General features: G+C 36.7%; 1 protein-coding gene across 3 annotated transcripts in view; it reads left to right on the plus strand.

Annotated features, from left to right (window-relative positions):
* The window catches only part of ZNF385B (zinc finger protein 385B), a gene marked incomplete at its 5' end in the record, with an annotated part of 302804 nt that overhangs the window by 233258 nt on the left and 57122 nt on the right, over positions 1–12424 (plus strand). For all 3 annotated transcript variants that reach the window (XM_080798477.1, XM_080798479.1, XM_080798478.1), the window contains one exon: positions 11897–12007. In XM_080798477.1, the coding sequence (XP_080654603.1) occupies positions 11897–12007 (111 nt within the window). The remainder of the gene's footprint in view (positions 1–11896; positions 12008–12424) is intronic.

Genomic DNA, 12424 nt, shown 5'->3' on the forward strand with positions numbered 1-12424 from the left:
GCAAATCTTTTTTTTAAAGATTTTATTTATTTATTTGACACACGAGAGAGAGAGAGAGGCAGAAGGAGAGGGAGAAGCAGGCTCCCCACTGAGGAGGCAGCCCCATGCAAGGCTATGATCCCAGGATGCTGGATCATGATTTGAGCTGAAGGCAGACGCTTAACCAACTGAATCACCCAGGCAACCCCGAACATCAAATCTTGAAGATAAAAGAAAAAGCTTTCAAGAACTTTCTTCCCATCCTGATGGAAAAACACCACTCTCTCTCTTAGTGGTTTCCAGTCACATCTAAACACTTGCTTGTTTAAGAATGGAAACAAACAAAGAAAAGCATTGGGTTTTCTTAGGAGATAAAATTCAGCTCATTACCTTATTTCTTTTTCCCTATGTTGAAAGCAGCAGTTGGAATTGGACTACAGAGTGGTCTAGGCTTACCTAATAAATCACATTAACTGATCAGACATTTCAAAATGCATTGTTTAACCTGAGTATGGGTAATATGCCGTTGAATTTTTTTAGCTTACTCGTCTGTTGTTTGAATAGGAACATCAACACCCAAAACTGTTGGGTGTGTGTGTGTGTGTGTGTCCATGTAGTGAGGTCTGAGTGAACCTTCAGTTAAGTCTCCTACCCACTGCAGACATAAATTGAAAGTCTTATTTGTTAAACTGAGCTTTTTGAAATGCTCTTTGATGTGGCTTCTTAAATTAGCCAACGGCATAACTACAGCGTTGCTGCATCGCTCTTAATCCCTGGTAGCATGGAAAATCACCAGGCATGTGGAGCCGCCAGGAACATTTTACATTTTACATTTGTACTGACCATATTTGTTACATACAAGGATCTACTGTCAGAATTAGACGTGCGGCTTCAGTAAGGTACACAGGTCTAATCTTGTGGCGTCTCCCATTAACAAAATAACTACTGTCTAAAAAAGACCTTAAAATTTCTTCCTTTTCCTCAGAATAGTTTTTAAATTATCTGTCAAAAGTGTTCAACTGGTTTTCCACTAAAGAGAGGGAAGTGGTGAAACCACCCATTCATTGGCTTTTTGCTTTTTTTGCTTTTACCATTTGGTAACTCTTTGAAGTTCTTAAAGTATTAAACTTGAAAAACATTATTTTCTTAGAGTATCTTCATAAGTGTTAGATCATGGACCAATTCTGTACTTATGTAAAGAACAAGAGAGGTAACTCGTACTCATTTTGCTATTCACTAACTACCAGACCAACCACACTGCATAGAAACCCTCTTGGAAGGTTTCCATGAGAGAGGACATCTAGCACGTAGCACTCCTCGTCAGACAACTTCCAAAATGCAGGTCACTTTCTCCTTGAGGTTATGACGATCATAGGAATTCTGACATCCATTTGTTATCTTGGTACTTGTCAGTTGAAGAACATCCACTGTGGAAATCTCACAGGCCACTTTGAAAGCTGAGGAACACGCCCCTTACTTGCACCAGTTGTACAATTCGGAATTTGGTATCAAATTTTCCTAAATCATGGAATAGTGTCATTGCTTTTATGTTTTTGGTATGGTTTTACATGTAGAAGTATCTGAATCACAGTTGTGTCAAGACAACCAAAATGTTTTTAGGAATTATCTGTGGTAAAATGTTGTGGGTTTTTTTTTTCCCCGTTCCCCTATCTGATTTTTTTTTAAGTACTTAAACACTCTGAAAATACCTTATTTATTACTTTAGATTTATAGGTCTCCTCAAATACAATGTTGTATTTTTTTTTGAAGGCTTGTTCTTCATTTTATGTCTAGTTTCTAAGACAGTGAATGATAGCCACTTGATAAACTTTTGTTGAATCAATGAATTTTCAAGAAAATACAGTGTTTGTGCAAATTGCAAATCATGCATTTATAAAAGTGTGATGTGTTGGGAAAGGAGCAAAAATTTCCAAGTACTGAACAGTCTAAGTTGTTATGAAACAACCTCTAAAAATGTTGCCTCCTTTATGATCAGAGTGATCTAGAAGATGGTCAATATTTTATAGCAGAAACACACATCTCTTAACATTCTATGTTTCTTTTTATTCTTCCAAAAATAAAACCAAGATGGGATTTCTCCAAAAACCACCGGAAAATGCAGTTCAGTTTTTCTTTCCAAATAGATCTCGAAAATAGATCACCGGGTGTTTTTCCTTACTTAGTCATCCTTTTTGTCAATGGAATATACAATCTTCTTTGATGAATCTCAGAACTTTTCAAAGAGGGTCTGACAATATGGAATTTGAGTGAAAGATGTCGAGCCTTCTAAATTTATTTAAACAAAACAAGGGAGGTGGATGAAAGGCTAATCTGTGCTCTACTCTGACTGGCTGCTTCAGATTCTCTGGGCTGAGGCCACTCATATTTTCTAGAGACTATTGATACCCCAAAGGAGACTCTGGAAAGAGAACCTTGGATCCCATCTCATTTCTGTAGGAATCACATACTACTAATTGTTAACCAGCCTCAAAATACTGAACAGTCTACCATATTTTGATAAAATAGTAGTAGTAATAGTAATAGCTTTATTGGGTTAGAGATAAAGATATAATGTGGCCTATTGCTTATTATTTCCCTAAGTGTGTGTTGTCTTACTTTAGCCTTTATACCAGTTTTGAATGACTGATTAAACTCCTAGTAGAGGAATGGTATCCCATCGTTATCGGGACACAGAGGATTCGATGAGCAAGTCGCAGCCAAGGTGTGGTTCTAGCACAGAGCTGGAGACCCGTGAGGGAAGCACCTTTCCAGACATATGGCTCCCGGCTGAATCAACAGCCTGTGGAGAGAGTGGCAGGTCATTTGTCTTCCTTTCAGTGACAGTGATGGCATCCATGTGGACCCCTGTCAGGGTATTCTGGGTAGGAGAAGCCATGTCGGTGTGGCAAGTCTGTGCTTGTACACTTTCCAGATGCAAAATGCAGGTCTCGAGGTAGCGTGCAATTCCAGTGTAATGTTCCATGCGGTTTACTTTTATTGAGCCTTCTGATTTGAAATCCAAAACCGTACAAAGCTGTGGTTGAGGTGCTGTTGCCAATAATATGCAATTGTTTCTATCTCTTGATCTTTGAGAAAAGAAGTGGGTCTTTGTGATAGCTGTGTCTGTTTGGTCTCTATTTCAGTTTGTGAGGATTTGAAAAAAGTAAAACAATAATGTTAAGGCATGGGGTCAGAGAGTTTAAATATGAAAAAGGCAAAACTTTTTTTTGAAGTAACTCAGAGAGATACTACTCTTCAATGATGTAGCTATCACTTTTAAATGTGTCACTTTATGAACTTTTGAAGTTTTCATGGGACACTGTTGTCACATTCCTTTCCATAAGTCTGATATTGAAAAAGGAAGAGATGAACAAATAGTCATTCTTTTTGTACTACTGTAATTTGCTAATATTGCACTTTAAAAAGTGATGCTTTGCCAAACTTCCAGAGAGCCCTGAGTCACCAGGGTTTAGTCGTCAAGGTCCTCTTTGCAGTAAATCAAGGACAGGCATAAATGATGACCGTCCCTGGCTGCGTGTAATCTCTAAGTAGTCCCTCTCTTAGGTGTTTTATTCTGTGTGCAAGCCCAGCTGTTACAATGGGGAGAGAGGACAGGACAGCCCCAATGTTTATTTCTGGCTCTCCTTAACTTGCGCAAGAAGAAATGGGCTGGTTCTAAGAGTGACGAAAATGGATCAGAAAGAGAAAAACCCAGACTCACCTCTCCAGGAAACTTACTTAAGTATTAAGTGGGCCTTACGTGTAGTTGGACTAAGCAACTCCCCTCCAGGCTGCGGAGAAGCTAGAAACATCCATCCTTTCTTCAGATCTCACCCCCCCATCCCCCTCAGCAGAGCCGCAGGCACTACCGTCATCAGGCTCAGTGCTCCGTTTGCAGGGAACAGTGGGGAGAGACTCTACCTGAGTTTGAATCCCGGCTTCAGACCTTCCGACTCAGGGGTGACAAGCTATTGAAACTCTCAAAGCCTTGGAGTCCTCATTTGTAAAAGAGGATAAAGATCATATCTGCCTCGGGTGACCGTGGAGACGACACAAAATAATCCCTTAGTATAATTCCCGGCACATGGTAAGAGCTCCGTAAATCTAAGCTGCTCTTATTATGATGTTTATTATTGTTATTCCACAGCTAAAAAAGGAATGGAAAGACCAATACCCCCCGGGAGGATAACACATTGACGTCACTGGTAAAGGGAGGGTCCTCGGTGCTTAAAATGTGAGAAAATCAGAACACGGAGAAAAAGCCCAAAGTAGAGGGGAGGCAAAGGAGACAGACCTCCAAGCGCTTTCTCAGGCCTGTTATTTTGCTTAAAGGTCACTTCTTTTCCCAGCCCCAGTTAAATACAGTTTCTATTGTCTGTTTTTTCATTGGTTAACTTTCACAATTATAAATATGTCCTTATGTTGGACTCATCCTACGCCATCTAGTCTGGAACAATATCTGACATGTTAGGCCTCCAGGAATGTCTGTGGGATGACTGTTAAACTTTAAAAGTCAGAAACCTGGTTTCTACCTCCGTTTGCTCGAAAAGCTAGTATTGCCCATTTATTGTAAAACAAGTGCTTCCCAAATGCCTTTCAGTACATCGGTTAAAATAGATGACTGAGTTTAAGATGACACTACTCTGTCTTTAAGAATAGTGCAGAAACTTAGCCATTTAGCCACAGAGAAGAAAACCTTGTATTATCCTTCTTGGGCAGTCTCTTTGTTTTTTAATTGGGCGGTGCTCCAACTTTACTCCCATTTTTCACTCCAACTTTACTCCTAACCACCCTGGCTGCATAATGAAATCATTTTAAGACTCTTACAAGGATGTAAATCAAATTTCAGGCCTCTTGAAAATTACAGAGATAGTAGGAAGTTTGTATTTCTAAGTTCTTTGCCTCGAGCCTAAAAATCATCTCGTCTAAAAGCCATTTGATCCCATAGCCACTGCATTGGTTTCTCTCCCCACCCCCAGTAGGGTGGCTCCTGCCTTTAGTGAGGTGCCTGGCGTTGTTTTTCCCAGTGGCTAGGTTTTATTTGCAGCTGCATATTTTTATGTGATTGCTTACACCGTGAAGATGTAAATTACTTCCTGGTATGCTCAATAACACTTTTTAAAAATCCACACAGATTTGTGGTTCCATAATCTTGGTGAATACACCAAGGATACCTGTTTGTTCTTATTCTGATATTGAAAATATAATAGATGGTGTGATAAGGCCAGCTTCATTAATTCATTTATAAGTACTATAATATAATAGTTAATTTGTCCATACATAGCCTCCAATTATCTCCTCAATTCCTGGTAATAGCCGCAATCCCATCTTTCATTTTTATTACCTCCCAGTTAATTGCACTAATAGGTTTTGCTTTTCATTTCTACATGATTTTCATTAGAAAAAGTGGCAAGTGTTAACTCTTGCTGCTTTTTGGTTAGTAAGCATTGCAGGCTTTTTAATCAGAGATGAACAAGGAAAATGAATTTTTTAAAACTTTCTTGTAAATGTGCTTGCAAGCCTCAAAATTCCAGATGACTACTTCTAACTTTTACTTTTTTAGAAAAGAAGAGGCTTATTTGGGACCAATAAATTCTGCCAGGTAAGGAATATTGGTAGCTAGAACCACGTGGGTTGGTTTTTTTGTTTTTTTTTTTTTAATGGAAAAAAACCCTCTCGTATGAAATTTGATTTTTTTAAGGAAAAAAAAAAGCAAAATTTCTCTAGCATTATTTGCCAATGAATCACAATTTTCTCAGTACATAGATAGCTTTCTTGTGCAATCTGAATGGACATGAGCTAAATAATGAGTATTTACAAGGCACTTGTTCGTTTAAAAGTGATATAAACATTTTAACAGAGATGTTTGAAAACACTTTTAATGATAATATATTTAATAATCAAATGTCTATGAGAAAGCCAACTGACTCTTTAAGAAAACTCTTACTGTGGTTAATTGCAGTATCTCCAATAATTTTTCCGAGTATTCTACATGTGAGATCATTATGATATGTATATATAGTTTTGACTGTATTAAATTGAGTCATATGCGTATATCACAATTTAGGATTTATGAGAATGTTTTTATTCACCCTATTTTATTTACCCTAAAAATTGGTGATTGAATAAAAGAATTACCATTGACTTAGTTCTACATATCTCATCATAATTACAGAGAACTGGCATGCATTAGTAGAAGAAAAAAATATATTTTTATAAGTTAACATCATGGTTACTATTTTCTTCTAACTTGTAGAGTATTGTAGGACTGCTAAGAAAAGTATTTAAGATTTTATCATTTAATACTTTTTTTAAAAAAGATTTTATTTGTTTATTTGAGAGAGAGAGAGCAGGAACAGGGAGGAAAGGGAGATGCAGGCTGGCCCCTGAGCACGGAGCAAAAGCAGGGCTCGATCCCAGGGCCCTGGGATCATGACCTGAGCAGAAGGTAGAGCCTTAAGCAACGGAGCCACCCAGGTGCCCCTCACTTAATATCTTAAAAAGGGAAAGGAAGAGATCTGAAAACCTTCTCTATATTCTTCCATGTCTGGATCCCACTGAAATGACTCAGGTAACTGTAGTTACTGTGTCAGATGGCAAATGCTCCAAATATCAGCTAGATGGTATCTATTTCAAGGTATCAGCTGAATTGGCAAGTGGAGCGATCTTTTTCAGACAATTTAAAGTTTTCTTTCGACTAAATTGGGTTCCCCAAAATGACATTTGAATAAGAAATGTAATTATAGAATCCTGTGATAAACAGCAGAGAAAGACAAAAGAGATTTAGACAGGGGGGAAAAAAGTGGATCTTTTCCTGAAATAGCTGTTAAAAAAAAAAAAAAGAATCAAATGGAAAACAGAGAAAAATCTATTCCAAATGAGAAACATAGGGGATAAAATTTTTACATGATTAGTGATAAGTTGTTCAAAGGATAAAAGGCAACAAGAATTAATAACAAGGAATGAAGTGAAAGGGCTGTATTTAGTTAGCTGATTTTATAAGGATGGGTGGGATTATGTTTATAAGATAGAGAAGCCAGTTCTGGTAAGAGTTTCTTGAAGGAACCTCCTCAGTTCACTTATGGGAGAGCAGAGGGCTGGGAGCTTGCCTTTGTACCTGGAGGGCTCATCCACAATTCACCTTTTGGGACAGTCTGCTCCCAGCCTTGGGGACACTAGGGGATTTTTTCAGGCTGATGTGGTGCAAATGTGAGACTTAAGTAGAATAGAGTTGAATTAGGAGCCATTTAAAAAATTATGTAAGCAGCTAACAATTTAAAAAATGTAAGAGGAATGTTTATATTCCAGGTCATGTTGGAGCTGTCAGCAGATGTCTTGGTTTACTAAAAACATGGAACTAGATTATTTTAGATATGCCTTTTGCCTATGTTCCTATATTGTGGTATGGAAACAAGAAGAATATATGCCTTTATTTTAGATAATGAAAGCTTTAATTTGTAATGTTAATTTTCAATCTTTTTTAAAATGAGTAATAGGAAAGAAGACATTAACCTATGATTTCATGAATATTATCACTCTGTTTTTAGAAAGTCGATTTAAAAAGAAACAAAAAGTCAATTTTACTTTGATTTAAAGAAAAAATAAGTAAATAATAATATATGGCTATGGCAAAAATAATGAAAGTGGCATGCAGAAAACTGGTGTTTGGGAAATATTCATATAGTTTTATTCCATGTAGTTCACACATAACCAGCAAGTATTTTTCAGAGCCTGAGAACAGAAAATATCTCAATAAAATTCTCTCATTTTTTAACTTTGCAAAACAATGTACTTTTTTTTTTTCATCCTGCTCCATATAGTTAGGCTATTTTATTTTTAGCCTGTTCAAACTGCTTTGCCATCTCTAGTAACAATCAGAAATTATAGTTTCATGTTTTGCAAAGGGATGAATGAGACCTAAGTGTATGCTTTTGTGAGTAAACTAAAAAAGTGAACTTAAGTTTTATTTTCTGCACGTCTGAGATTTTCTTTGCCTATGGAAGGTTTTTTTTTTTTAAATTTTCATTAAGTACACTTAAAACATTAGTCATGACCTTGAACCAAAGTCATCCCCAGATTTTCCAGTAAGTATATTTTTACATTTGGTAGTTTAACATCATACTCATACAATTTTTTTCTTTTTTATGTTTTAAATTATCACATATAAAATCGACTTTTTGCACGTATATATAGTTCTAAAAACGCTAACGTGTAAATTTGTGTGACCACCACTACCGTCAGGATATGGAATAGTTCTGTTACTCCAGAATATCCCCCCTCCAAATTTTTGTTCTGTATAGTGAGAATACATTGTCCTGTCATCTCTATTAAACTTGTAGCAAAAAAAATAGGTTATACTACTATTCGATAGTTCTGTAATCCACCCTCTTTTCTAATATACTTAGGTTCTAATAGCTAATTTTATACTTTGTTGATTTATACTTCTGATCGAGGATAGTATTCATTTGTCCTCTCTATCAAATCTCATCAACTAATCCAATCCTAAACTCTAACCGCAGGAGATTTCCTACATGATGGAGTCAGTGGATCTGTTCTTGTTCATGTTGCATGTGTTGATAAGTAATGCTTTGTTCATCATCCGCATTGTTCTTTGAACTGCCAGTTGTCTGATGTTAATGCTGGAGATTATTTGGAATACGCAAGAGAATCACTGCTCTGTCTCTCTTTTTATAGGCTCTACAGATAGTTCTTTCTTTTTCCAAGTATTTTCATGGCTTTGTGCCATAGTTTTTCTACTTTGATCACCATATATTTTTCTGAATATGTATGGAACATGCAAACCAAAGGAAAGAAAGTTATGGGTTATAAGTCAAACTTAACCTTTTTAAATATTTAGATTCAGTTGGCCAACATATAGTACATCATTAGTTTCAGATGTAGTGTCAGTAATTCCTCAGTTGTGTATAACACCCAGTGCTCATCACATCACATGCTCTTCTTAAAGTCCATCACCTAGTTACTCTACCCTCCTTCCACCTCCCCTCCAGCAACTTTCAGTTTGCTCCCTATAGTCAAGAGTCTCTCATGGTTTGTCTCCCTCTCTGATGACTTCCCATTCAGTTTTCCCTCCCTTCCCCTGTGATCCTCTGCGCTGTTTCTTATGTTCCACATATGAGTGAAATCATATGATAATTGTCTTTCTCTGATTGACTTATTTCACTTAGCATAATACCCTCCAGGTCCATGCACATCAATGTAAATGGTAAGTATTCATCCTTTCTGACCACTGAGTACTGTTCCATTGTGTATATGTGTGTGTGTGTGTGTGTGTGTGTGTGTGTGTGTGTGTGTATACCACATCTTTACCCATTCCTCTGTTGATGGACATCTCAGCTCTTTCCACAGTTTGGCTATTTTGGACCTTTCTGCTATGGATATTGGGGTGCAGGTGCCCCTTCAGATCACTACATTTATATCTATGGGGTAAATACCTAGTAGTACAATTGCTGGGTCATAGGGTAACTCTATTTTTAACTTCTTGAAGAACCTCCATACTGTTTCCCAGAGTGGCTGCACCAGTAGGCATTCCCACTAGCAGTATAAGAGGGTTCCTCTTTCTCTACATCCTCACCAACATTTGTTGTTTCTTGTCTTGTTAGGTGTGAGATGGTATATCATTGTGGTTTTGTAGTATTTCCCTGATGGCAAATGATGTGAAGCGTTTTTTTCATGTTCCTGTTGGCCATTTGGATGTCTTTTTGGAAAAATGTCTGTTCATATCTTCTGCCCATTTCTCGACTGGATTCTTTGTTTTTTGGGCATTGAGTCTGATAAGTTCTTTGTGGATCTTGAATACTAGTCCTTTATCTGATATGTCATTTGTATATATCTTCTCCCATTCTGTAGTTTGCCTTTTAGTTTTGTTGACTGTTTCCTTTGCTGTGCAGAAGGTTTATTCTTGATGAAGTCCCAAAAGTTTATTTTTGCTTTTGTTTCCCTTGCCTTTGGAGACGTGTCTGGCAAGAAGTTTCTGCGGCTCAGGTCTCAGAGGTTGTTACCTGCATTCTTCTCTAGGATTTCGATGGATTCCTGTCTCACATTTAGGTCTTTCATACATTTTGAGTCTTTTTGTGTGTGTGTGGTGTAAGGAAATGGTCCAGTTTCCTTCTGCATGTAGCTATCCAGTTTTCCCAGCACCATTTATTGAAGAGACTATCCTTTTTCCATTGGACATTCTTTCCTGCTTTGTTGAAGATTGGTTGACCATAGAGTTGAGGGTCCATTTCTGAGATCTCTGTTCTGTTCCATTGATCTATGTGTCTGTTTTCGTCCGGTACCGTACTGTTTTGATTACAGCTTTGTAATAGAGCTTGAAGTCTGGCATTGTGATGCCACGAGGCTTGGGGTTTTTGTTTGTTTGTTTGTTTGTTTTTTAACATTCCTCTGGCTATTCAGGGTCTTTTCTGGTTCCATACAAACTTTAGAATTATTTGTTCTAGCTCTGTGAAAATTGTCAGTGGTATTTTGATAGGGCTTACATTGAATGTGTAGATTGCTCTGGGTAGCATAGACATTTTAACAATATTTATTCTTGTTTTCTTATTTATTGTTAAACAATATTTATTAATATTGCTCTGGGTGACATAGACATTTTAACAATCCAAAAGCATGAAATGTTTTTCCATTTCTTTGTGTCTTCCTTAATTTCTTTAATAAATGTTCTATAGTTTTTAGAGTACACATCATTTACCTCTTTGGTTAGGTTTATTCCTAGGTTTCCTGTGGTTTTTGGTACAAATGGGATCAGCTCCTTAATTTCTTTCTTCTGTCTCATTGTTAGCATATAGAAATACAGCTGATTATTTTGCATTGATTTTATATCCTGCCATGTTGCTGAATTGCTGTATGAGTTCTAGCAATTTTGGGGTGGAGTCTTTTGGGTTTTCCACATAAAGTAACATGTCATCTGCAAAGAGTGAGAGTTTGAATTCTTCTTTGTCAATCTGAATGTCTTTTATTTCTTTCTGTTGTCTGATTATAAAAGAAGGGACAAGAACCATATGATCCTCTCAATTTATGCAGAAAAATCATTTAACAAAATGCAACATCCTTTCTTGATTAAAACTCTCCACAGTATAGGGATAGAGGGAACATACCTCAATATCATAAAAGCCACATATGAAAAACCCACAGCAAATTTCATTCTCTGTGGGAAAAACTGAGAGCTTTTCCCCTAAGGTCAAGAATATGACAGGGATGCCCCCTCTCACCACTGTCGTTCAACATAGTACTAGAAGTCCTAGCCTCAGCAATCAGACAACAAAAAGTTAAAACTTCACTTGATCAATATCTAGACAAAGGTTGCATGTTAATCTGCTATGGGTATTTGAGCGTATAACTATGACATGTGTTTCAAGTAAGATGGATTTCAATCTATAGTGCATGAAAAGTAATAAATTATTTTAAAATAATGATCAATAGTTTCTATATTGTGATATGAGCCTGTCATTTATAACTTTGTCATAAATCAAAAATTGAGAAACTGAAATATATGTGTAGCGATTGTGACTGATGTCGTTTCAGACCATCTTAACAATCATCATCTCATATAAGGAAAGCATTAACATGTGAATTTGAACCCTGACCTTTGGATCTTAAGTTTTCTTGTTTTATGATTCTTTTAAGGTTTTTCAAGATTCCTTATAGAGGTATAAGATTCCTTGATATGATTCTCCTGTGATTTGGTTGGGAGTGGTTATTATTTCAAACCAGTTTTTTGTTCTTGTTTTTAACTCCTGGAAACAAGTACCTTGCAATTGAAGGAGACTGTTTATTATTCCTCTTTGGGAACTAAGAAGTTAAAACCTTAGGGAATAATACAGCTGCTTTAACTTGCTCATATTTACTGTCTATCCTTTGAAGCTGTACATTGACTATTTTTTCATTTGCTCTTCAGATGGATCCTGTGCAAAAAGCAGTCATTAATCACACTTTTGGAGTATCCATTCCCCCAAAGAAGAAACAAGTTATTTCTTGCAATGTCTGTCAGCTTCGCTTTAATTCGGATGTGAGTATCACCTTTTCATTGTTCTCTGTAGTCTGTCAAGCTCAAAGTCTGATTGTTCTGAATATGTACATCTCGTCATATTTACATCACCTCTAACGGCCACTCGCCTTAGTGGCCTACTTACTTCAGTGGGCCGGATTTTCCGGGGATTCGGATTCAACATTAGAAATTTGAGTAATAGAGTGGCTAATATCAAAAACCAAGAATTCCTCCGTGTGATCAATCACACCCATACCATTTTATGCTTAATCTTGCCAATGATATTCACTTTTCAAAAATCACTAAATAGAAAATTTTTTAAGTTGAAAATGCAATGAATGCTGAAGAAAATTATTGCTATTCCCCTTTATAACAAGTGTTACATTTCATGTGTGTATGCCAAATCATATTAAATACCTGAAGGAACAATTTATTACA

The sequence above is a fragment of the Martes martes genome (assembly GCF_963455335.1).
Source record: "Martes martes genome assembly, chromosome: 3".
NCBI classification, from domain to species: Eukaryota; Metazoa; Chordata; class Mammalia; order Carnivora; family Mustelidae; genus Martes; species Martes martes.